Here is a 27,550-nt window from a genome sequence, read left to right as displayed (position 1 = left end):
TTTTTGTTTGATTATAGTTTTCTCTACTTTTCAAATTAAATTAAATAGAAAATGAAAAGGAATATATAAATTTAGTTCTCTTAATAACTATAATATATAAATAATTATTAAATATTTTTATACTTAGAAAATTTGAGTTATTTTAATATAAATTTTTATTGAGCTCTACGTATATAAGCCTTTTTGGCTACGGTTCTCAAATCGCAATTCCAATGTATTTAGCAAATGCTAGTTAATAGCTAGCCAAACAGGTGGTCAAGCATGAATGCCAGCTCGCACACAAATGTGATTTTAACAGGGGACAGCATGCAATTTATCACACATACGCCGGGTGTAACTTAATTATGTAACTGCAGCTGCAACAGGAAAAGCCATAACAACCCACGCAGACTGACCTCAATGGAGCGCAGCTCAGCACTCAAGTGACTTTCGCACTCCACACACCTGCACACACATGAATAAAAACGAGAGGAAATATAGGAAAAGTTGCTACCCGACCAATTGCAATGCGCGTTTCACTGGGCTTAACCCGGTTTGAGTTGCACTTGGGCTGCGGACAGTCGGCAGTGAGCTCTGGGCAGTGGCCTGTGGGCAGTTGCTACGGCCAAAGTCACTCATAAATCAATCAGGTGCATCCGTATATTTTTAATATAACCCAGCAACAGCAGCAGCAGCAGCAGCAACAGCAACAACGGCTTCTGCATCAGCTCAGCCGCAGCTCAGCTCAGTTTCACGGCAGAGCAAAGAGTTCGTGCTATGCCAACAGTTCTGCAATCAAGCTGTTGTGGCTTTTTTGGGGTCACGTTATCCATATGCAGCGCTTTTATGCAGTTTCTCTTGAAGAATAAAAACTGTGCGCTCACTGAGAGAAAACCCGGAAATTATCTGAGTTGAAAATAAAAAATTTTATTTTAATGACGAGCGGAGTTGATCTGCCCGTCTTTTCTTACTTGTGAACGTTGAGATCTCAGAAGATAATAATATAAATAATATTGCAATTATATCTTAAATTCTGATATTCTGTATGCTATGAATGAATGTTAAAATATTTTGCATATTATATTATTTCATAGTTCGCAAATAATTGATAATCACATTCAATCGATCTTTTTATGAGCGAGAGCAAGAGCAGAGACCTTCGATTCTTTTCGTTTTGGTTTGATGTTGAGCGCCTTCAGTTTGATCACTCGTTTAACGATGATTTCACGAACATCGTTTAGAGAGTGATACGATTGACGTTCGCACAATGTGTCACTAAATGAGTGAAAACTTAGTGCTCACGGTCACATACACATATACACACTGCATAGCGAAGGCCAGCCTCGCCACATACACAAACGAATTCTTTAGCTCAGACAAATTGATCGGGGAACAGTCAGAGCATAAAAAATCAGAGAAGAGGGCTGTCTGATCGTAAACGAACTCGTTCAAGGTCCGACCGAATCGGTTGCTCTCTGACTTTATGCTCAGAGTGTGAGTAAAAGACAGATCGAGAAACGGTTATATGCGAGCTATGATTTGTTATTTTTACAACATTTATTTTAATTAAGTTCTCATAACTTCATAGGGAACATTTCTATTCTTTACTTCTTGCCCTCTTAATTAATATTTAATATTCTTTTTGCTATAATTTCCTCTGAGTGTAAGCGCTTCTTTGTCTATTTTTAGCTGCACTCATTTCTAAATAAACTATTTCCATTTTTAATGTAATCTCTGAGTTAATGCTGATTTTAAAGTCAGAGAATCCTGATAATCACCACATTTTTCTCCAAGTGCATCCACTCGCTGCTCGTCACAGCTGGCATGAAATTGATGGAATGTGTGGCGTGGCGTGGGTCAACTCTGTCCAAGCATCCGCATCGTTCATCATGGCCAAAGTGCATCGCCAACGTAAAGGATTGCAAAATCTGGCATAAATATCGCGTTTACTGTTCGAAGCAAACAGCGAAGAGAATAAAACGAAAATAAATAAAAAAGTTGATAGCATAATAACAGAACGATTATAACAAAAATATTTTGTAGCTCACGGCCAATATGCAAAGTAAATAAAAATGAATACCAATCAAGTTGTCAGCATTCGAGTGGAATTGTTATTGAAATGCTTGAAATACGTGTCAAATTCAATATTCGCTCGTATATTACTGTAGTTTTATATCTTTTTTGAAAATCTATTCGCGTTTTATTTATTTATAAAGTTCGATTTGAATTAAAAACGTGAAAAATCCATTTTAAATTTTATTGTCTGTCAACATGGAAAACAAATATCAGGAGCTACAGACTCATGTACTCTACAATATATACGTGTGTGTGAGTGTATTTCTGTAGTTGTTAGCAAAGTGCGCAGTGGCATAGAGCCTTGTACAAAAGGACGTAAGCACGAAGTACGTACCTAAGCATAATTCAAGGATTTCTATTGCGGGCCACTTGTTGAATTCGTCATAAATAATTGATATAATCCAATTCGTATAATTTAACGGAACATTCTATACGTGAGACAATAAAGAGAAATAAATTTTTAAAGCGAACATTTTACAAAGACTCTTTATAGATACCTGAACAAGATTATGGAAATTGAAGTGCTTGTAATGATGGCAAATTTATTAAATGAATGTCCTTAAGAGCGTATATCTGGTATATGCCAATTAAGTTGGACCACACTAAACTCAACGAAGTCTTCTGTATATTGTGGCACACATGAAACATTTATCACGTGCTGCTAGCACATAAAATATTACCAAAATTGTGAATCACGGTCGAGTCACAAAACAAGTCAATTATTAGATAAGCCGCGTGCGCTGATAAGCAATCAGACTATGATATAATGTACCATATATAAATACACATATATTGAGATATCTATCTATTTTTATCTAATCCGCAAGTGCAATGACTGCAAATAATTCGATAAAGTTGCTTCGTTTATTACGTGTTTAATGCGAGATCCACTCAAAATGCGACTCATTAAGTGTCTCGCCCCAGTCCGCTGTACCACAAGCAGCTGCTGTTCCTTACATATACATACACATTCTATATACATGTGTGTGTGTGTGTATCTATCGCATTAATAATCAGCTTGTACGCGCTGCTATCGTAGTACTGCTTATCACAACAATGACGTTAATTTCGGTTTAATTATTTCTAAACACAGCCAAAACAGCTGCAGGCTAAACGACGCACTTAATTAGCCAACTTTGTTAGCTGTTCATGTGTGTTTGTGTCTATGTGTGTGTGTGTATAAACCTAAACTTAATTAATGCTTAAAAAATTCGATTTTTTATTCCTATAATGCATTCATTTATACACGCCTTAGGGCCTGCTTAGGCACGGCTCAGGGTTAGCACGAAATTAATTACATTTCACTTAATGCATTCCATTATTTCTCAAGGGTATCTATATTTATGTATAACTAATTTGCAGTACAAGAATTCTTTAGGCGTTTTACTCTTAAGACAAAACAAATATTTGCTCAGCTCTCATTAGGGTTTTCGGTTTTGCCTGCCAGCGATTCAATGAAGCGCTTCAATTAGAAGAAGCTGAACGAAAAAAATCCCTTTTCCTTGGCAATTAAAAAAGTTAAAGGATTTAGCGAAGTAAAAGCATTTAAAAAGTCTGTCTAGAGTAAGGAATTTATGGTAGAAACTTGAGCCACATTTGCTTAGCATGAAAATCACTTGAAAATTACATTTTAAAAACAAATATGAATACAGTAAAAACTCGATATGAGCTTAAAGCTGCTTTTCTAATATTAATAACATTTTTTTTATTATTTTTTTATTTTAAGATTTTTACTAAAAGTTAATTATTATATTTATTTAAATTAATTTTATCACTGTATTGAATATATACTGGATTGATATCGTTTACAGATTTATATAAAAACTGTTAAAATATTTAGTTAATTTTTTTAATTTTAAGTAAATATATATATATTTTTTAATATTGAATATTCGAAATTTATTCATGAAATTAAAAACTTAAAATATAATAATATACATATATATATACATAAAACGAACATAATTTTTTAAATATATTTACATAAAATATTATATTATATGTCAAATATTATTAAATATTTATATACAAATTTTCTTCTATACATATTATTATTTTTTTTTGTTCCAGACTTATTTCATTTATGTGCGTTCAATTCACATTTATAAAGAAATTTCAATTTGAATTTTTGCATTTTTCTAATTCAATTACGTCGTGTAAATGTGCTCAATGATTTTAAACCATTTAATTACACGTAATTCCCTGCAGTCTGCTCCCATTTTCGCCCCTAAAAAGTATGCTATATATTTTTTGTTTTTGCTCTTGGCACAGTTTTTATTTGAATACATTTTGCGTGCTGTTGTTGTTGTTATTTTTGCTCTTGACTAGCAGCCAGACTGCGAGTAAAACCAAACATAAATCAAGCGTGACTGGACTGCCTGTTTCACATCTCTCGCAGACAAACGGCTCGCATATACATATAGCTTTATTTGGACAGACGCGTCTCACGAAGCGCAACATAAATCAAAGTGAAAGCGAGAGGCCCTTGGCGAAGAATTCATGCCGCATTTGTTGAGCACTTAACGAGGATTTAACGCCCTGCCACGCCCACACTCCGTTTCGCATTAATATCATTATTATTATTATTTTGTACCCCCAACGAAATTGCATTAATTTCAATTGGATATCTAATTATGAGTAACACGCGGCGTATGCGCAATATTTTGCAAAGCAACGCAGACAAAAAGTTAACAATAGCTAGAATGGAATTTCTCCTCTTATGGAATGTAAACAAGAATGTGTATACATACATATTTGTATAAATTATTTATCTAAATCGTTGCTTGTCCGCCTTTGGCTTTTCGTACGCACTTGTTGAGTTTGTTGACAGTCAAATCAGTTGGCTTATGACAGCTTGTCTCTCAGCTATTAATGTTGAGCTAACATTGGGCTTACCCACAGGCTAAACTATACATAGTTAGCATGAATCGAGTTAATTAGGCAGTTTGTGTGGGCACTGAATGTCAAATTTGGAGCAAGTTGCGTGGGCGATCAGCACTTGATTATCTAGGCAGTAAACACAAACATGAAAAATATATGACAATTTTTAAATATATATGTTTATACACATGTGTATTTATTTTATATAAAAATAGAAATAAAATAAAAAACAATATTAAATTTATTTTAAATTTATCTTTAGGTTATTTATGTTTGTATAACAACTCATTCAATTAGACTTATCCATTTCAGCTTGGCAATAAAAACACTTTGGCGAACTTTGTTTTTGCTATATTACAAGACGGGTTGCTATGGCGTCTATATTTTGTAAGCCCTGTATCAATGGACGTCTGTACATTGGCTTGAGCTCTAATTGAGGGGTAGTCATGCCCAAACTAAGTGACATTTCGCCTGTTTACCTTTTGTTTCGTTGATAAAGGTCGAGCCATTTAGCCTATGCAGCTGTGGGCTTCTAAATTGAAGGCAAGCAAAATCAGGGCTCTAGCTTGTTTTGTTTTCCAATGAGAAAAAGACTTAGGTTGATGTAGCCGAGAGAGTATTTAAAGGAGTGGCCACGCACTTTCGGTAATATAGTCCTAAAAGAGAGACAGTAGGTTCTGTATTTAATATTTTGTATTAAATTAATACTTCTAACGAAAAGAAAATAAATATTTTGTGGTATATATTGCTAATAATATATAATAATAATAAAAAAGTTTTATAACTTTTTTTGTTTACTTTTAACTTTACAAAAGACACTTAAAGACTATTTAAAATCATGGGAATATTTAGATTGATAACATTTGCTCTTATATTAGCTCAAAGTCCAGACTTTTTCACACTCTTCTGGCTTTAAATTCGCCCACTCTTAAGTACAGTTCAGTTGTTGATAACTGAATTGCATCAAATTAAAATTCACGCCTGGGGCATTCTCTCACATTTTACACAGCTTCCCCCAGGCACACTTGACTCACTCACTCAGGCTCACTCTCATTCAATTTATAAAGCCACCCAAAATATAAGGGAAATACAAATATTTATTGCTGGCAAACCACTTTCCGGTGCGCCGAATCGTTTTACCATAAACAAGTGAATGGAGTATTGAAAACAGAAATATTACGGCATATAAAGTGTCGCAAAGTGGCCATCAAAAAATTGACAGAACATAAACCACACGGAGAGGGGGTGGGCTCTCCTCTCGGCGTCAAACATGGGCTAAGTGCTATTAAAATATTGTCGGGCCAAACATATTTTGTGCATTTTTAGCTATTACATTTACAACGCATTCCAAAATGCAGCGCGTGTGCAGCATGGCGTATGCGCAATTTTATGTGCACCCACGCGAACTGCAGATTGGCGCCATGAAAGCATATTTATTTTGCATTTACCACGTATTAACTGTCATTTGGAATTTATGTTATTTAAGCTGCAATTTATTTATTATTACAACACAAAAGGCACCAAAATTGCGAAATATCTGGCTGAAAATATACCTGAAAATGGCAAATAAAATTGGTTGACGTTAAAATAGCCTATAAACTGAGGTTGGTTGATTTATTGGTAAAGGGAAATCAGGATAAGGCTAACGTACAAAGGCGTTAGTTAATTATTAAAAAAATATGTATTTAAAAAAAATTTTTTTTTTTAATAATTTCTTTATTTTTTCTAGAAAAATATTCTTTTTATGGATTAAAACTAATATCCTACTACCTACTGTATAATATAAAAACAAACAAACAAATATTGATGCATATATCAACTCCCTTCAGAGTATTTCACAGCCATTCACTTGACGTTCTCTTCATTTCCATTCATTTTCAAATACAATTCACGCGACTTTCCCAAGAGAGAGATTTAATAATCGATGAGTTGCAATGCAATATCAATTAACAATTTCATGGCGTTCCACTCAGAATGACCCCCTAGATAATATTGAGTGCAATATACGCTAAGGAAGCAGTCAACTTCAACTTGAACAGGAGCTGAGTGGCTTTAAACCTGCTGTGCATGCAAATTGATAAATAATTGCGATTAACTTTGACCTATAGAAGTCCGAGTGCCAACTGGGTCACGATACCTGAGCGTGTTCTGTCCTGCCTGTCCCACAAACGTCGCAATCGAAGACGATTCATAAAAAATGCATAGCCAACTTAAGTGTGGACGACTAGCAATAACGAGCAGCTCATATGACAAGGCCATAAAACAATTCTATGTAATTACAGTTAAACGAACGCTAAATGAAATGATAGAAAGTCGTAATGTTTTCATTATCAATTGCGAACAACTTTTCAGTCATAGAACACAGGTCAACGATATTGAATAACCATAATTGGGAGCTTACCTTGGAAACGACCAACCTGAACTCGATACCAATGTGACCTCATTTCGATAGGTTTTGTAAAATATTTTTCAACTAGACTTAAAGATTCATATGAGAACGGCATATTATTAATAAAGATTTATTTTAATATATGTGTGTTAGTCTATCTGTCATATTTTAACCACAGAATGATCAAGCATGAATGTAGATAAGGATAAATATGTTATTATTGATACAGTCGAGATCAGTTTTTTTTTTTTTTTTTTTCGATTTATAAGAAAATTCAAGTTATCGAGAATTTTTGTTCAAGTGAATAAAATTTTTAACAAATTATCGAGACTTGACTGTATATTCTTTTGAATTGACTAGACCCTGCCCTTTTCTCCTTGTATCCTCATAGAAATTTCATCAAATATTTAGGTTACAAAAATATATATAAATAATTTTAAAGGAGCCTTAGAGGTAAAGGAAACTTTGAAACTCTTTTTAGTAAGAAATTTAAACCTAAACTTATGATTTTATCTCAACTCATCTCAAACAAATACTAACACAAGTCTGCTCCATAATAAAGTAAAGTTTGGTTCTTGATTCCCACTAAATTTGTTTGTCCTGTACAATTGAAAATCTCTTTCCCGATATCTGTGTGCAAGTAGACGTGTGTACCTATGTGTGTGTGTGTGTGTGTGTGTGTTATGCGCATTGTCAATAGTCAATTTCGTCTTTTGCGGTTGCGGTCTTCTGCGCTGCTGTCCAATGCGGAGTGCAATCATTTCCGCAACAACACCGAAAGGCAAATCGAAGTGGCCTTAAGGAAATGCACCCAGCGAGCATAGCATATGCCAAAATATATGCAGCTGAGCGCACGGCGTGTCCATCACGATTGGCTAGCCGCAGCTCGAACACAATTAGCGACAAGGCGCACACAACTGTGGCTAATGTGCGCTTGGCCATTGCAATCAGTTGCTTATTTGATTTGGTTAACCAACAATTCGCTGTTTGACTGCGCGCTCAGCAGCGAGTGTGTGCCGTTAACGAATTGCAATTGGCCAACAATCATGTGGTCATAATCGAAATTATATTTAAGCATATATTAAACATTGTAAAGCAGCACTTAAATAATAACAGAAGAGTAATCATAATTATATTAGGTAGTTCCTTATTTTCGCTGATCCGTTGTCTTAGCCTAACATAAGTAAATTTATAAATGAAAATCTTATTTATTTTAAATAAACTTGACCATAAATTGGCCATTCAATGGTTTGTTATTTTAATTAATTTTTTGTTTTCTAATTTAACTGTATAGAATAAGTGTTTAACAGTATATTCTTTACGCTCTTTTCGCGAGATGAACTGAAAAATCATATTCAATTGCGCTCGCTCTGAGCAAGAGCTTTCGGTTCTTTTCGTTTCCGTTTTTCTGTTGAGCGCCTTCGATTGAATTATTCGTTCTAAGCTCTTATCACGAACATCATTTAGAGAGCAATACGATTGTCGCTCACGCACACATACACACACTCAATACACGTACGCTAGTAATTCCAATACCAATGAACTTATTTGCAGAGGTCGAGACACGATCAACGATTATCTGCAAGTATATATATTTTTATATATATAGCTCATTTGATATAGTATATATATAATTAATTTATTAATTATTTATAATATTGTATATTTCTTTATATATTTATTAAATTTATTATACTATAGCTATATCTATATATATATATATTTTTATACCCTGAACCCATTGAAAATGGGAAATCAGGGTATAATGGTTTTGTGAAAAAGTATGTAACGGGCAGAAGGAGGCGTGGCAGACCCCATAAAGTATATATATTCTTGATCAGCGCGACGAGCTGAGTTGATATAGCCCTGTCCGTCTGTCCGTCCGTCCGTCCGTCCGTCCGTCCGTATGAGTGCGTCGATCTCAGAAGTTATAAGAGCTAGAGAGCTGAAATTTGGCATGCATACTCGTGTGTACCATACGCAGTACGAGTTTGCTTTATTTTTTCGATAATTCATCCGATAACTTTTTTATCGAGAATAATCGAAAAATCGGCATTGTTTTTTCAGCCTAATTTGAACACTTTTAGACCTGGAGACTTCAAATTTGCGTTGTATATAGAGTTAATGGATACAAAGATTTTGTAATTTACAGATTTTGGATACCACGCCCCCTTTCCCCCCGATTCAAGTACTAGAGACTTGTCCTTTGGAATGTACACACATATTCATCATATGATTACACTCTGAAAGTTTCATTAAGATCTTATGTCTACAAAAGAAATTATTCAACAAATAAATTCTCATAATATGCCCACACTGCAGCGCAGCCCAAGCGCAGTCGCTGCTTACTGCGCAGTTAGCAGAGCGCAGGCTTATGCGTGCGTGTGGATGCATGTGTATGTATGTGTGCCTTAAAAAGGCAGAATGATTAGAATATCAGCTTAGAGGGTTCAGGGTATCTCCTAGTCGAGCAGTCTCGACTAGAGCCTTCTTACTTGTTTTTTATTTAACTTTTTTTTTTCTTGATTACATTTTTATATCTCCACTTTTACTTTGTAAAACTAAGTGTAAAATGGAACTCCCATTAATTAATTTTCATTTAAGAACGATTCAAAAGTTTAAAGTAAAACCCATTAATATTTTAAAACTGTATTTTAATTTGAAAACTAAAGCCGCTGCATGTAATAAATAATGCTCAGAGTAAGCTGTGTGAATATTGCTCTCAGAGTTAATTATGCGCTGCGGAGTATTTTGAAGCTGCTGCTGCTGCTGCTGCTGCTCTGCCCATGCTCATCAATAATCAGCATGCAATGAGTTTTTGAAAGGGATTTTAAATTGCATATTTTAATTGACGCTGGCTTTTGGTGCATCCATTAGGGGTAGTCCCTGCTGTAAAATCGCGCTCGAAATGAAAACTTTAAGTAAACAATTTCGCAACGCAAAACCTCTATTTTGTTTGGGCTGACTGCAGGCGCTGATTCACTGCCTTTAGAGTGTCCTTTAACAAGTCAGGGCAATAGATAAAAATACACATACACACAAGTAACCAGGCAACATGCAAAAAGCCTTTACTCTGCACTGCATAAATGCGAGCTTTTCAGATTGCACAGCCCGGGATGCAGATGTGCCTTTTCTTTTCTATAGTTCAACTGAATGTGTGCGGGGGTGTGTGTGGGGGTGTGTGTGAGTGGGTGTGTCTAAGCTATTTATGCTATATCTTTTTGTTTTTTTAGTAACAGCTAATTGACTGCTATTTATAGCGGTTTCAGTAAAAAAGGAAAAGTTTCTCAGCAATTTAATTGTAATCCAAGAATTTTTCTAATGCTGAAAGTTTTCATTTAGTTTGTATATTATAAATGTGAACTAAATAGAAGACTGTGCTTAGTTCATAGCTTTTGTATGTATATACAATGAAATATTTTTAAGTATTTCTCTAAATATATATTCAATATATTTTTGGTAAAATCTAATACTGATCCAATTTCCTTTTATTTTTGTTTACAGTTCTCGATCTTTGTTTGCGGTAAGTATCTACAATTCAAAGCATGATTTCTCGCTATGGTTAGGTAATTAACAAATATTTGACTGTGGTCAACTCACACGGAATTCCGGTAATTGAAACTTGATGAGCTAAATTGATCGATTGGCCGTGTCAAAGCCAAAGTCAAAGAGCTGAATTGATTAGCTGCAGCTGCCTATGACAGAGATCGAACAGCAACACAATTTTAATTCATTTTAGGGTCTATTCTAAATTTTGTGAATTCTATTCCCAAATATTGTGTCAAGTGGCGTTGCGAACTATGGCAAATTATTCACAATCTCTTATTCAGCTCCATCAGGCAGAAAGCCTTTTGTTTTTTTGGGTCGTTTTCGCTCATGCTCATTGTGCATAAATATCTCATATGTATGCATGTAAGTTCTAGTGTGTGCGTATGTGTGTGTACACATGGATTCATTGTGCAGTCGTATCTGCATGTGCATTGTTTTTCCATTTTTGTTTTGTTTTTTAGTGGTTTGAAAAATGAGCTAATATAGCGCTTGGCTGGCAATTGTAATAGAGAAATTGCATTAAGTGAGACATTTTTGTGAAGGTACTCAACTTTTGTTTAGACTTTATTTTATTTTATTTTTTTTTATTAAATATATTTATAATAATTTAAATGAAACAGAATTCTCTTTAAATTTAATATGACGTTATTGATTTTTGTTTTTATAATTTTTTTTAATCTACAAATAGTCTGCAAACTTAAACTTGCATGTTTTTCACTCTGGTTGTTTACCAGATTTAAGTCAGTTGCCGGTAAGTTTTTCAAGTCGACAGCTACTGTTAACTGTAATAGATCTGAAGGCCCCTAGAAACCCCAAAAGATGAGCACAAAAAGCGCAACACGCGAGCTTCAACTGTGTCGAGCTGTTGTTGGTGTCAACTCAAGACAATTGCCATTGTTGCCGCTCAGCTGCACTGACAGCAAGAGAAGTGTGTAAATGTGTGTATTTATGTGTGTGTGTCTGTGTGTGTGTGTGTGTGTGTGTGTGGCAGCAGCATTTTATTATTATTATGACGAGTCCTAAAAGGATGTCAACAAACATGCAACTGCTCACAGCGAGACACATGGCAAAGCTCATAATGGAAGCTCATTCGCTTCAACCTGAGCACTGGCACACACATACACATACATAAAAGCGCACTCGCACACTTACCACTTTTAAGTGGGCGTGGCACGCAATGTGTCAGCAGCGTATGCACTCTGCTTGTAATTTTTAGCCTCAAGCGCCCAGAGTCCTGTCATCAGCTGCCGTCAGCCATGGCGTATGCGTAATTTGTAATTGCAAAGAAAACAGCATCCAGCCGACCTGGCGAAGATAAATTTGAGCACCATAAACTGGTGAGGAATCTCAGATTTTCACTCCTCAAGGGCTTTTGCACCAAGGCCAGAAAATAGAAAAACTTGTTGCATACTTTCGAGCGTTCGCTCGTTGAGGCTGCAAATCGAGTTAAGTTTGTAATCTAAAACATTTTGCACCTCATGCTGGTGCTGCTTCGAGACATGCCCTTGTACCATCGACTTTTGCAAAATATTAAAGCACATATTTGTAACTTTAACCTTCTACATTTCGAATGCCCGAAGGCGATTCATAAATTGGGCAGCCGAAGACATGTGTCAATTTGAACAGCTTTAAGGCACACTTAGCTAAACATGTAAAAAATAAACATATTTATATGTATATATATAGTGTATCGATATATTGGCATTGATTGGCCACGGTCTGGCAATCTGGAATGGCACAGCAGGATGCGGAACAGTAAAACGAACAGCATCTCGCTTGGCAGCCTTTTTGACTAATTGACCTGTGGACCCGTGGATGGCCCAATCGAGGAGTTTAGTTAACCGGGCTTCGGATGCGAGCCAAGGCAAATAACCTATTAATAAAAGCCCGAGAAATGCTCACGCTTAATTAAGCTATCGATTTGTGGCTACAAAACGAAAAAAGTGAAAAAATAAACAGACACTCATGCAGATTAATGAAAAAGCAAAATAACGAACGCATGAAAAAGCACACGCTTTCATTAATGTAAAATCAGTTTTTAATTTATACATATAAGTATTTTGAAAAACAATAAATCAAAGTTGTTATGGTTGAAGAGGTATTCGAAGTAATCTAAACAAATTAAATAACAATATGAATAAATTAACATTGATTTGGTTCAAAAACTTTAGGGATAAACAATGTTATGTATGATTAAAGGTTCTTAATAACTAAATCCGTTGTCCTTCAGAACGTTTGTCAAACAATACATGTCTGTAATTGTTTAAATATTTTATATTATTCATTAAATACTACTACATTTAATTTTTAATAGGTTTTAAACTTTTTACATTTAACTTTTTTATTCTTAGGTTTTATTTTATTATTTTTATTTTCTTATTTTTATTTTATTTTTTATTTATTATATATATTATTTTTTTTTTTTTTTTTTTTTTTTTAATTTTTCAATAATATATATACAATTCATTTTTAAATGTATATTTTATATGCATTATTTGTTTTGCTATAATAGTATAAGTATATTATTTATGAATTATTTAAATAACATGTTTTTATTATACATATATTTTTTATATTTAAATTTACATACTACTCTCGTTAAGTTAAACTTCTTAGTATACCAAAAATTTCTGAATGCATATGAGCAAAGAATTTTACTTTTGATCATGATAACATGTCGCATTATCATAAATGAAAACATATATTAAAATATGTTAATTATAAGTTATATTTTAATGTTTCGTATGTCTTCCTTTGTTCGTTTTTATTATTTCTTACAGTTTTGTATCACTTTTATTGCACTTCTTTGCTCATATATGTTAAACGTGAAGTTTTTATGGCATACCAGTTTTAATATTTTTTTTTTATAATTCATAACCAAAATTATTAAAAGCAGCGTAATCAGCAAATTTAATAAATCATTAAACATTGAAAATATAAATTATTGAATAATTTTGCTGCAATAAATTAGGCATATTTGAATTAATATTATTATTTTCTAAAATCAACTTATATAATATAATTATTTATTATTTTTTTGTGATTTGATAACTTATCTACTGTACTGTGTATTTCGATTTATGTTGATTTTATGCTCAAGCAGCTCTTAGCCTTTTGGTTAAGGACCCATTCAGAGCACTTAATAAGACAAATTTAAGGATGTGCCGACTCTGAGAAATTCTGAGATAGATAATCACATTATGTTAAGTACTGTTAAGGTATCCACACATGCACACAAAGATGAATGTGTAACAATTGCTGTTATTTATGGCAATGTGTGTTTTGCTTATTGACACCTTCGTTAGAATTCATAAATATGAATATTTCAACATTTTTGATCGATGGCGACGGAAAAAGCGTTGGCAGCAGCTACCGAAGAAGAGAAACAGTCAAACAGTACGCAATAAACGTAATTAATAACCTTGTCATAAGCGTTCAAAGCCAAAGGCGAAGATACATTTCATTAGCGAAATTGTAAAGGGAGAGTTTCAAGAAAATGGCGAATGGGGAAGGGGATAACTGGGCATGAAAGGTGAGCCACGGACATGGAAATCGCGTGCATTGACAGCTGGAGTAAGGCACATAAATTGTATAAGCTAAGGAATATACATATATGAGACAAGTGAGTGCTGAGCTGACAGGACAGGAATTATGTAAACAGGTTTTACAGATGCCCAAAGAAGAACAAAAACTAAACTTTAACTCTTAGATATGAAAGTTTAAGTAACCGATATAGGACCACAAACTGAATTATATAACACATAAACACATATGTATCTATGAAAGATATTTATTAAAAGACATCTCACAAATAGCGTTCGCATTATATTGTTTCGCATGACGACGATTCGTAACGAATCGAAAATGTCAATAACATTTGCAGAATGTGCTCACCACATGTGCTCGATAGTTCCTCCATCTAGCTGTCTGTCTGTCTGTCCTTTGAGAGTCTCTCTAAACTTAGCCGAGGGCCAACAGGACATTGGCACAGCTAACATTATATGGATATACGGTTCACTTATCGGACTATTACTTGCCACTTGCGACTATTTCAATACCTGAACTGATTGAGAAACTTTTGTGCTGGAGGATAACAAGCCCAAACAACGAGGTCGTAACAACAATTCAAGTGGATGAGTACGGCTATTGCCCGCTTTTCTATTCATTCATGCAAAGCTTGGGACACACCTCCGGCACCTACTGCCGCTCAGCTAATGCACTCTGTTGTTGATTTTGAGCGAGAGGAAAATTTGTCTGTGTGTGTGTGGTTCTGTGAGTGTTGCATGTGTTTAATTGTGCCGCTTGGCTTGAACTAGCCAAAGCGAACGTTGCGACAGAGAACTAAATACAAAGTAAATGCGGGTTCAACAAAAATATTGTGCACATGCCATATCCCTGATATACTCGTGTTAAATAAGACCAATAATAATTATTGGTTTGCCATTGTATTTTATTTCAATATCTATATATATATATATATATATAAATGTCCTTCAATGCACCTTGACTTATATAAGTAACTTTGGAGGGCTCAAACTTTATAAGAGATTTTGATCTTTCAAAGTTAGTTTTGAGTGGCTTAAACTTAAATATTAAAATGATTTTAAATCTTAAAAATATGTATACATTTCTATATTTTTGTACTGAAAATATATATGTGATCATGTAAATCATCTTTAAAAAAATTCATCTAAATTTCCCGCTGCAATTTGCGTTTTAAATATCAATTGAAGCCTCTCGCCAAAGTGGTCCACTTAGCTAATATGGTGTCCAATTGAAATCAAACTGTGTGCTGGCGCACAGACATACTCAAGCACACTCACTCACTCTCTCATTCACACCCGCACACACACGCATGCATATATATAGAGAAACAGTTTCAGCTTACAGTTTGCTGCTGCTGCTGCTGCTGCTTCAGCAACCCGAACTCTTTCGCTCAGCCGATTGCCGACTGCAGCTTATTGCAGCAACGCAAAGTGCCCAGTGCTAAAGTGCTTAGTGTGAAATTTGCGTAAATGAGTGGTGAGAACGTTGGCCAAAGCAAATATCGCAATGAGTGAGAGAATGAGAGGGAGGGAGGTAGGCAGGCAGGCAACCGAAGAACCGACAACTAAAACAACGGTACATGCTTAACAGCTGCAGTCTGAATTAGAGATGGACGTGTGTGCAGTGCAAAAGCACGATGTTTAGCATGATGCAAAACAATTATTTGAAATATATGATTTTTTCCTTTTGCTCTGCTTTGAAGTATTGAATCCATCATTCAGCATTTTTTTGTTTGATGATTAACGAAATTCACCTTCCTATTCTGTTTTCAATTAATGTGTCACGATAGTTGAACAAGACACGCTCCCACGCACTAAGTCAAAGTCGAAGTTATTCACCTCTTAAGTCTTCTGTAGCTGTCACATTAGGGCTTTCGCAAACTGACGCTAAAAATCGGCAAACGAACAAATATTCAACCGAAGCCACGGGTGTCACTTCAACACCCACTTCCGTCGCTTCATTTCCACTCCACCTCCCCCTCTCCCACTCCCTTATACTCTGTTTCTGTGTGTGCCCCGCTGCGCTTCGAGTGACTCGAAATCCCCAGCAATTTGTCGCAACAACTCGCATTACATTACAAAACGATGTGCAAATAGAAATGGGGCCGTCAGCAAACTAAAGGGACTTGGCCCAAATGGTCGCCGCAAAGTACGCAAAGATTTTTGTTGTGTTTAGACAAGGCTTTAACGCGACTATTAAATAACCTAAAAAAAGTTTGCAACTATTTGATCAGCGAAAGTATATGAGGAAGGGGAGAGCAAAGTTTTCCCACAATTTTTGTTGGGCAATGTGTCATGTTTTCTGTGCTGAAAATAGTTGTACGGGTTTCTAGTTTTTTATGGCCACATAAATTGATAGCATATTGCTTATAAATGGAAAAATTTGTCAAACTTAGTTTGTTGAACTAGTTGACAAAGAGTTAGGAATTTATTATTGAAAATTTAAAGTTTTTATAAAATTTTAATTAATGCAAAAAATGTCAATTTTTCTTGTCTAAAATATTTGTAGAAAAGTTTTGCTATAATATTTATTTCATTTTGAATATTTTAAACATCTTTTAATTTAAATATATTAAAGCTCTACCACGAAAAGCCACTTTCCTTTTCACACAAAATCAAAAATTGTTTTCCCTCTATGAAATTTGAAACTCGTGTGTGATTTTTTTATGATTTCACAGCATGTGACCCAAACCGAATTTCATTTGCCCCGCCAACTTAAAGCCAAATATGGAACTGGTATGGTTTTTTTTCGAACTTTTCGGCGCTCGCTAAAAATGTTGATTCATAAATTGATTAGGCCAAATGCGTTGCAATAAAATGGTCTAAGCCTGTCCATTATGTCCATTACATGGCAAGCAACAAGACCAACGGGAACTTTCACGCCTCTTTGGGGACTCCCCGAGTCGCAAATGTTCAAAAAGAAAAACAAAGCCAGAAAATCTGGCATTCGACTACATAAAAAATACATTTGTGTCTGAAAATGTTGCAAATGTGTACGTTGCGTGTTGCATACTTTTCTCTTCTTTCAACTTTGTTGTTTTTATTTTTTCTTGTTTTTTTGTTTTTTTTGCTTTGCTTGTTCACAAACACGTTTCACAACACTCCCATATCGTGCTATATGAGCCTCAGTAAGTGTGTCTCTGGGCGACAGAGAGGGAGAGAATATGCGTGAATATGTGATACCGCATTTATATATCCGGTGGGAGCGATGCTATTTGCGTTACACAGCATCAGATTTCCAGTTGGCGAATCGTTCTAAATACCCTAGAACTTTCAACTAGGCTGGGTGTTAAATATTCCATTAAATTAAAAATAAAGATGATTTTTTATAATTATGTTAGCTGTCAGAATAAACCAATGTTAATGCAGGAGAGACTTGAGTTTATTATTTTATTTATTTTGTTGTCCATGTTATTCAAAAACTCAAAGTTTTGCTCCATTATGATCTCTTTCCACTCTTTTATTGATATATTGTCGGTTCCTTTGCTTACATATTGCGAGCTTTTAAATTTGCGCTCTTGGACACACACACTCATATAAAAATATATACTCCCTCGCTTTGCTTATAATGAGCCTAAGCTCAAGTTTGACTTGACATTCGCTCTCTTTTCAATTTCGATTAAAGCGAATTATCTCCTGGCTTCTGCTTGTCCCACGCACATATACTATGATATTTTTGGCTCTCATTGCTTAGAATGTGCCTGTGCTTGACACACTCACTTGCTGTGAGTATGAGCTTTCATATATTAGCTTTCTTCAGCATTTGGTTTGAGGCGAATTTACGCTGCTTAACTAGCTGTGCTTTATGCGCTCGTTTGATCAGATTAGTCTTGCTTCTTCTCTCGCCGTTTGTTGCTCGTGTCGGTGAGTGAGCGGATGCAGTGACAGGCGCATGAAGACACTAAGACAACAAAACTCAAGAGAACAATAAATAATCAACATTTTTAAATAATTTAAAGGCTTAGGCTTATTTGTTTTTAAATAAATGTAAAGGTCATCTGGCAGTCACCATGCCAATCCTTCCTATCGCCCTAGCGGCGACTTCATTATGTTAATTCCATTGGCTCTTATAACCAGGCACTGCTGCTAGATGATTTCATGAATATTGCAAAGCATTCTGAATTGTAATTAAAGTTTTGAGATGAACGGAAACGGAAACGGTGGCACAGGGCGTAAAAGCAGCTGCTGAACTCTGCATCAATTGTGCTTGCATCGCCAACTGAATGATTTGTGATTTAATCGACTCGCAACTCGCCGGATATTAATAAAACGAACGAATTTTCGCTAACTAACAGCGCAGCTTAAGAACTTGTTGCTAAATCTTAGTCAAGTGGAAAAAAAAAGAATTATTTAAACCCTTTCTGCAAGTCCAAATGTTGAGCCAAAGTCAATTATGAGCCCAATAACATTTTTGGCGAAAACTTCTTAAAGTTAGGAGTCCTGCATAGACGATCAAACTCTATGTGTCGGGTGGACATGCAAATGTGGGCGACACTTAATTTAGTTTGTAAATTCTTGCGCATATTTTTGGGCGTGGATGACAATGAAGTGACAGCCCAAATGACTACAACAACAACGAGAGCAACTTTTAAGTGTTTTCAGTAGCAGCCAAGAAATTTGTTGTTTTTCTTCTTTACGGTCAATGATCAAATTATTGTGTGGGCATTTAATAAAATTTTGGGAATCTAATGCAATCAGCTCTAAAATTTAATTCTGAGTGACGTGGGCAAAGCAAGTTTTATTATTTTTAATTGATTTTTTTATCATAAAATTAAATTTTAAATTCTTATAAAAAAAAAAGAAAAATAAAAATTTCTTTAGATAGATCTAATATTGAAAGAATTAACTAATATTAAAATTAATATTTAAAAAAAAATATTTGATAAAATTTTGGGAATCTAACGCAATCAGCTCTAAAATTTAATTTCTGAGTGACGTGGGCAAAGCAAGTTTGATTATTTTAATTTGATTTTTTTTTATCATAAAATTAAATTTTAAATTCTTATAAAATAAAAAAATGAAAAATAAAAATTTCTTTAGATAGATCTAATATTGAAAGAATTAACTAATATTAAAATAAATATTTAAAAAGAAACAAAACAAATAAAATTTTCATAGAAAATCAAATTATTTAATTATTCATTTACTTATTATTATCGTAATTCCATTCACATTCCCATACTAATTACACACTATTCCGTCAGGTATTTTCACCTACGCATTATTAAAACCAACAAATGCAAATTTCTTTAGGAATTTTGGGAATATGTCAACAGCATGGCGCAGCTAATTCCCACCGCTCTCAACTCAAATAACATCAGCTGTCTGGCACTTAATTTGCCATTTAATTCGATTATTTACTGTTTTGTCATATTATTTTATTTATTTATTTTTATTGGATCTGCGCGAAATATGTTTAATTAATTAACATAATTGTGGCCGCAAATGCCGAACTGTCGCCAGTTTCACGCTTCATCATGCAAATGATGTTAATGGGCTTTCAATTATGCTGATGACCTGAGCTCAGGGCCAACAGGACGAACAAATGTTCCTAGCGCCACATTTCGCACAATGCAACGTGGACCTGGGCCCCGAGACAGACAAAGAAAATACAAAATAAGGAAAAGACGAAGAACAAACGTCGGAACTTTTCCGTTTTCCGTTTGCCGTTTTTTTAATTTGCCAGCATCAACAGTTTTGGTCATCTTCATTTTGCGCTTCCTCGCCGCAGGACCACGTCAGCGCACTCAGTTAGCCCAGTCAGTCAGCCCAGTCAGCGAGTCTGTTGGACTTTTTACAAAACTGTCACTCGGATTTCTGGCCATTTGATTTCGTGTGTAATTACAGCATTCAGCTGTTCATTCTCTCGCTCTCGCTCCTCGCGCCGACAAGTTCAATTTCAAGTTTTTCCGCCCGCAAAACAAGCAAAGCTCAAAGGCAGTCAGGGCATTAAGCCGAACCGGCTTTAGCTCTAGTTGAAGCTGAAACGAAGTGTGTTTTTTCGACGTGGACAAGCTGCTTTTCGTAGACGACCTTTAGAAGTGTTGCCAGCGAAATTTCCCTTTGTATACAATGTGAGCTGTTGCTGGATTTTCGACTAGTTTTTTCTGTTAATGTTTCAGCATTAGGTAGACAAAACGAAATCAGGAATAATCTCAGGGAATTGATAATTAGTTGAACTTGGCATTCAGCATTCAGCATTCCGACTTTTTCAGACTTTTCAGAGTAATTTGCATGTGATTAGTTGGCAACACTGCATGTATATATTTTAGTTTTCGCATTTATATTATATTCTATATATTTGTTGAGCTATCGAGATTTTTCGAATAGCTTTAAATTATTAAACGATTGAATTTACTTAGTGATTAGTTTATTAGCGATTATTTGAGTTTACAGAGTTTATGTGATAGACGCGAGCAAGCGACTAGGCTGTCGTGCTGTCCGCTACTATGTTTGTAATAGTCAATCTAACACAGCATCTGCTCTAAACAAGAGTTAATTGCATACTAACTACAATGTACGCGAGCCGGCGGATTAAGCTGAGCCGGTGCGTGGGTGAAAGAGACAACGCAAAAGGGAGAGCGTGATCTCCGTTACAAATTCTCTTACATGATAACATACTCTATGAACTGCCGCTCTTAATTACAATGAAGCGATGATTGCTGAGCCCAACATCCTCCCCCCGTTGAAGACTTAGTCTTCAACAGAATCCTTAAGGGGCAGCAAGCACAGCTTATTTGTAGCTCTTCTTATCTCGCCAGCTTCAGTTTTTAGTAGGGCTACCCGTGCAACGCCATCACTTCCAGGGATAAGTTCGATTATTCTGGCTAGTGGCCACTTAAGTGAAGGTAGATTCTCATCCTTCACAAGAACTATGTTGCCAACAGCCAAGCCAGGTTTGGAAGTTCTCCATTTCGCTCGCTGTTGTAACAAGTTGAGATATTCGTCCCGCCAACGAGTCCAGAACACCTGCTGGAGATAGCTTACGCGCTGCCAAGCATCCAAACGATTAAAATTGAGCCCTGTCAGGTTTGGCTCACTGAAGGACGAAGGAGGGCCACCGTTGATGAAATGCGCAGGAGTCAACACGTCTATGTCTGATGGGTGCTCTGAAATCGAAACTAAAGGGCGTGAATTAACGACAGCAGCGATGTTGCAAACCAGTGTGCGAAGCTCATCGTAAGTTAGGACGGAGGACCGATAAAAATGATGCTTCGCTGTCTTCACTGCAGCCTCCCACAAGCCACCAAAGTGAGGTGATCGTGGAGGGATGAAATGCCATTCGATTGAGTCTGCCAAACAGAAATCCTTCACAGCCTTCTGGTGGGTGTCTGACAGAAATAGACGCTTCAACTCCTGAAGCTGATTGCGGGCACCAAGAAAGTTTGTGGCGTTATCCGACCAGATTTGACTTGGCCTTCCTCTGGTGCATATGAAACGTTGAAGTGCATGCAAAAATGCCGCGGTAGTTAAATCCTTGACTAACTCCAACCAAATAGCCTTCGTAGCAAAACAAATAAACACACAAACGTAGCATTTCACAGGCGCCTTGTTTCGTGACTCAGGCTTGTAAAAGAAGGGTCCGCAAAAGTCGACTCCAGTCACTCCAAAGACCCGATAGCCGTCGACTCGATCCTTGGGTAGATCTGCCATTATGTGTTCAACGAGTCGAGGCCTTGCACGAAAGCAAATTACGCATCTCTGAATTACACTGGCTACAGTTTTTCTACCTCCAATTGGCCAATATTGGGAACGAACCAACGCTAGCACTGCTCGGGGACCAGCGTGCAAGTTTCGCTGATGGAAATGCATTATGATGGCTCTAGTTACTGGATGAACTTTGGGCAAAATAATTGGATGGCGACTATCGAAATTTAAAGTTGAGTTTTTGAGACGACCATCGACACGTAGCAGCCCAATCTCATCAAGGAACGGTGACAGCGAGGCTAGACTGCTGGATGACGGAACCATTCCTTTATTTCGAAGAGCATTTATGTCGTCTGAGAGATGTGTTCGTTGAATCATTCTTAACAGTATATGAGTGCCGTTCCGGATGTCTGCTAGGGTTATTCCTGGACCATGACTTTTTTTAATAAACTTTGATACGTATGCAAACGTACGCTGCAAGCGGCCGAAAGAATTCACAAACTTGCAGTCCATAGAGACATCATGGACTGCGTCCTTTACAAGAAGCACAGTTCTTCGACGCTCAATTGAAGTTCTTTCTGGAAGTGCTGAGACTGGCCACTGAGATCTGGGCTTACAGAGGAAACCTGGACCGTTGAACCAATGTAATGATGCATTTAAATCCGAGGGCAATGCACCCCGAGATAATATATCCGCGGGATTCAGTGTTGTAGGTATATAGTGCCATTCCATTGCTGATGTGAGATCTTGTATCGTGGCGATGCGATTTGAAACAAAAACGTTAAATCGTCCGGGCTCGTCATTGATCCAAGAAAGCGCAACAGTAGAGTCAGACCAACAATGAAACTCGCCTGCGAAAATGCCTAAGCGAGCCACTTCATTCATTAGACGCGCAAGCAACTCTGCCCCGCATAGTTCCAGCTTGGGAACCGTGAGCGTTTTTAGAGGCGCAACTCGAGACTTAGAGCAAAGCAACCTGCTGATGGTATGCTGACCTCTGGATACAATATAAATGCAAGCTCCGTATGCCTCGATGCTGGCATCGCAGAATCCATGGACCTCAACCTTCGATCCTGGTATTAATGATAGCCTGGGAAATGCACTACTAAGACCATTGCCAAAGTTGCTGCAAATGTCTAGCCATGCAGTGTGACATGCAGACGGGAGACTCTCATCCCAATCAAGTTTATGCCTCCAGAGTTGTTGCAAGAAGATTTTAGCTTTCGTTATTACTGGGCCGACCAGGCCGAGGGGATCATAAAACCTAGCAATAGACGAGAGAACAGAGCGCCTGGAGGGCTTAGAGGCTGAATTCAGAGCTAGATATGAGAAAAGAAGTTGATCAGATGCCGGATCCCATGCAAGGCCAAGTGTCTTTGTAATGTCGCTGCCATCGTTGAACCTAATGAGCGATTCCTTGTCGCAGTCTGTTACGCCGTCCAGTACCATGGGATGGCTTGAACACCACTTCCTCAATTTAAACTTCCCACATGCCAAGATTCCAGCTGTCTCTTGCATAACAAGTCTTGCTTCTTCGACTGAATTTCCTCCACTAATCAAATCATCAACATAGAAATCGCGAAGCAGTACGTCGGACCCGACTGGGAATGCGTTCCTTTCATCTACGGCAAGCTGATGCATGGCGCGCACAGACAAAAATGACGCTGGTTTTGTTCCATATGTTACCGTATCAAGCCTGAAAACTTCCAACTCATCATCTGGCGAATTCCTCCATAAAATGCATTGTAGATAGCTGTCCGGCTCAGGTACTTTCACGCAACGATACATTTTGCAAATATCGCCGGTGAGTGCAACTGGATAAGATCGGAAGCGCAATAATATGTCGACTAATTTTGGCTGAATGACGGGACCTGACATTAGAATGTCATTCAACGAATGCCCAGTTGTTGTAGATGCAGATCCATCAAAGACGACGCGAAGCTTGGTAGTTGTGCTATCATCCTTCAGAACGCAGTGATGAGGAAAAAAAATATCTGCATAGATGGAATGAATTTAGAGGAACGCGTGACATGTGACCAAGTTCAAGATACTCTTTCAGAAATGCTGAGTATTGAGACTTTATATGCGGCAAACGACTCAATTTCTTCTCCAAATTGAGAAACCGATGTCGCGCTTGCTCATAAGAATCTCCAAGAAGCTCACAACTAAGCTTAACAGGCAGGCGTACTGTATATTGGCCACTAGCCAATCGATTGTAATGCCTCGCAAAATGCGCTTCGCAGTCTGAGTCTTCCTTGCTGAACTTTACAATGGAATCGCTGCAGCGCTCAACTTCCCAAAAGCGACGAACGAGACTGTCCAACTTGATATCAGCACAGGAGTCTGTAATCGGATCCAAAGGCGTCTTTGAAGCTATTAGCACGGAGTTGTGGTTGCGAGCCTCGCCACCTGATACAACCCAACCAAGACGAGTCTTCTGTAACAATGGAAGTCCAGGCATCAACTTGATTTGTCCCACACAGAGCAAATCATAAAACAGGCTAGCTCCGATAAGCAGATCTACTCGTTGCGGCCTATGGAAAGCTGGATCTGCCAGCACTATATTTTGCGGTATGCTCCAATTGCTCGTATTCACATTAGAACTGGGCTGCCTGCCAGTTATATTTGTAGCTACCATAGCCGTTATGCTAGTTGTATATTCAGATGCATGAGCTTGAAGAGTGAGGCAAATGCTGCTGCCATCCATGGCAACATTGGAGTCGCCTACGCCGCATACAGATGCCACCGATTTTGTTCTCTTAAGTTGCAGGAGATTCGCAAATCTGGCTGTAATGAGATGTAGTTGAGAGCCTGAATCTAAAAGCGCACGACAAGGAACAAGCTCGCCAAACCGATTCCTTGCCAGAACCACTGCGGTAGCCAGGAGCACAACATCGCTGTGCCGATCCTTGGATAAGAGAGTAGTGGCTGGTGCTGAGGGCTGAGGGATGGTCTGTACTCTTGATGTTGAAGATTGTTGATGGGGCGTAATTGCTGCCTGCGATGTGCTGGAGTGGCCGAGATGAAGAAGCGTATGATGCTTGACTCCACAGACCCGACAACTGCGCGAGCCACATTGTCGCGACTGATGACCTCCCTTGAGACAATTCAAACATAAGCCAGCCTTTCGGACCTCATTCAGGCGAAGACTAGGAGACAAGTTTGCGAATCTTGGGCATTTGTAGATTGTGTGCTCAAGATCATTACAAAAATTGCAACTGTGAGTACTGTGGCCGGTTACGAGAAATGCTGATCTACTGGTAGCAACCTTACTGCAAGAATTCATCGGCTTACTTGACGAATAGTTTGTAAGAGCAAATTTCATCGATTCCAAAGTACGGCAACGAAGCTCAAGAAATGAGGAGACTTCTTCATATCTGGGTATCTGAAGAGCCGTCTCTGAGTTGTCCAATTTCTCTTCCCATTTAGCTTGTGAGGCCTCATCAAGCTTCTGTAGCAGTATCTGAGCAATCATGGCACTGGCTATCTGCTCTGTTGTGCCCAGACTACTGAGCGCACGCATATGGACATTGAAGCTGTCAGATAGCTCACGCAGCTTGGTTATGGATCCGTTTTCTACTCTTTTGAGACCTAAGATCTTTACGATGTGGGCCTGGAAGATTAAACGGCGGTTATCATATCTCTGGTTTAATAAATTTATGGCAATTGTATAATTATCATTAGAAATTTCCAAAGAGCGAACCGTATCCAACGCTGCGCCATCGAGGCAGGACCGGAGGTGCTGAAGTCTTTCCATATTGCTGATTTCTGGCCGACTTTCAATGATTGTAGAAAACATTGAGTAGAAATCAGCCCAATTAGCATATCCACCGCTGAACGTAGGTAGCTTTAATGGCGGCAACGCAGGTGCAGCCTGCAATCTGGGAGCGGATGCGCGAGGAGGGTCACTTGGACGGCTAAACGTGGAACTATGATGCACTTGAGCAGTACGACTTTGCACTTCGGACATTATTGTTGACTGCATGACCATTATTAAATCATCAAAGTCAGTGCGCAAATTGCTGGACATCTCAGTAAAGTCGAGCTCCTCTAGACTTTCATGGGCCTTGCTAAAGGAGTGGCTTAGCTTGTCGATATGCTCCAGTAGAACATTTAGAGTGCTGTCACTGTGATCGGCAAGAGCATCTGAATCGACCTTGGATTGTAGCTTTTTTACGCGTTCAAACACCGACTGTACCTTGAGCTTATAAAACCGCACGCGATCTTCGGGAGCAACTGCACTAGCATCTAAATTCGCCATGACGAGTACAGCAAGAGCAACACGATAGAGTTCAAAGTCGTTGGTGCGAGCGCGATTGCAAGAGTAAGTAAATGTATATATAGCGCAGACACAAACTTGGAATAAGTCGTATTTGTCGAGCAGAGTACTTGCAACTTTAATAAACTGGCAAAGAATTATATTATGGTACTCAAATAATATACACGTATGAATTGTTGCACACCGGTACGATTATTATGGACGCGCTCGTATCGCAGCCGTGGCGAAAAAGTGCAATGTCAACGAAGAATAACGGCAAGCATGTAATTACACTGTGCTTATGTAAACTTAATCACTTATAGATTGGAAGCTATAGAACACGCAGTCACTAACCATAGACATAGTTCAGAAATTAGTTGATTCTTTATTAGATTGTCATTTGCAGAAGTTTTCGCATGTGTACTACTTTTACGGGCGCCAGTGTATTGCAGACCGAACGAAAGAGTGTCTGGCGAATTGGCAAAGTAACGGCACGCAACTAATCGCTATATACACTGCTTATGTTCACAGGTGTATGTATGTATGTGATGCTGTCAATATATATATGCAAATATGTAAAGAAACGAAAAGAGAATCACGTCGGGGTCACCAAATGTTGAGCTATCGAGATTTTTCGAATAGCTTTAAATTATTAAACGATTGAATTTACTTAGTGATTAGTTTATTAGCGATTATTTGAGTTTACAGAGTTTATGTGATAGACGCGAGCAAGCGACTAGGCTGTCGTGCTGTCCGCTACTATGTTTGTAATAGTCAATCTAACACAGCATCTGCTCTAAACAAGAGTTAATTGCATACTAACTACAATGTACGCGAGCCGGCGGATTAAGCTGAGCCGGTGCGTGGGTGAAAGAGACAACGCAAAAGGGAGAGCGTGATCTCCGTTACAAATTCTCTTACATGATAACATACTCTATGAACTGCCGCTCTTAATTACAATGAAGCGATGATTGCTGAGCCCAACAATATTTATATCAATATATAAAACAATTTTGTAAAGACAGATGAAAAGACAATAACTCCCCTTAGGCTAACTAATCAAAATTAAATTAATGCTTTAATTAAGCATTTCATCGCTCTAAAATGCTACTCCAGTTTGTCAAGATGTTACAAGCATTAAACTGTATTTAGCATACATATGTATATCCTAAAGTAGACGTATAAAGGAAACTAAGGGTATCATGAATTTTTTAACTTTATGTAACA

The 27,550-nt window shown here is 37.3% G+C and overlaps 3 protein-coding genes across 3 annotated transcripts in view; 1 reads left to right on the top strand and 2 right to left on the bottom strand.

Moving 5' to 3' along the window:
• Positions 1-27,550, top strand: part of LOC6576263 (short neuropeptide F) — a 51,428-nt gene that overhangs the window by 11,241 nt on the left and 12,637 nt on the right. Inside the window, exon 2 of the mRNA XM_002002218.4 lies at positions 10,829-10,847. The gene's annotated coding sequence lies outside the window, so the exon portion shown is untranslated. The remainder of the gene's footprint in view (positions 1-10,828; positions 10,848-27,550) is intronic.
• On the bottom strand, positions 21,112-22,071 carry LOC122757294. Its single transcript, XM_044009079.1, has one exon. The coding sequence runs from the start codon at positions 22,069-22,071 to the stop codon at positions 21,112-21,114; it is 960 nt and encodes a 319-aa protein (XP_043865014.1).
• Positions 22,602-26,326, bottom strand: LOC122757293. The gene is made up of 3 exons (XM_044009078.1): positions 25,769-26,326; positions 24,254-25,678; positions 22,602-22,691 (listed from the first exon to the last, which is right to left on the bottom strand). Exons 1-3 carry the CDS (start codon positions 26,324-26,326, stop codon positions 22,602-22,604), a joined length of 2,073 nt encoding a protein of 690 aa, XP_043865013.1.

This window comes from Drosophila mojavensis, unplaced genomic scaffold, assembly GCF_018153725.1.
Source record: "Drosophila mojavensis isolate 15081-1352.22 unplaced genomic scaffold, ASM1815372v1 contig_36, whole genome shotgun sequence".
NCBI lineage: Eukaryota > Metazoa > Arthropoda > Insecta > Diptera > Drosophilidae > Drosophila > Drosophila mojavensis.
This window is presented reverse-complemented; position numbering and strand designations above follow the sequence as displayed.

Coding starts and splice junctions, on each gene's coding strand:
- LOC122757294 (XM_044009079.1), bottom strand. CDS start 22,071: ATGGCAGATCTACCCAAGGATCGAGTCGACGGCTATCGGGTCTTTGGA.
- LOC122757293 (XM_044009078.1), bottom strand. CDS start 26,326: ATGGCGAATTTAGATGCTAGTGCAGTTGCTCCCGAAGATCGCGTGCGG. Junction 25,679..25,768: donor ATGGCGCAGCGTTGGATACG/GTTCGCTCTTTG, acceptor TTAATCTTCCAG/GCCCACATCGTAAAGATCTT. Junction 22,692..24,253: donor TGGCTAGTGGCCAATATACA/GTACGCCTGCCT, acceptor TCAACGGTCCAG/GTTTCCTCTGTAAGCCCAGA.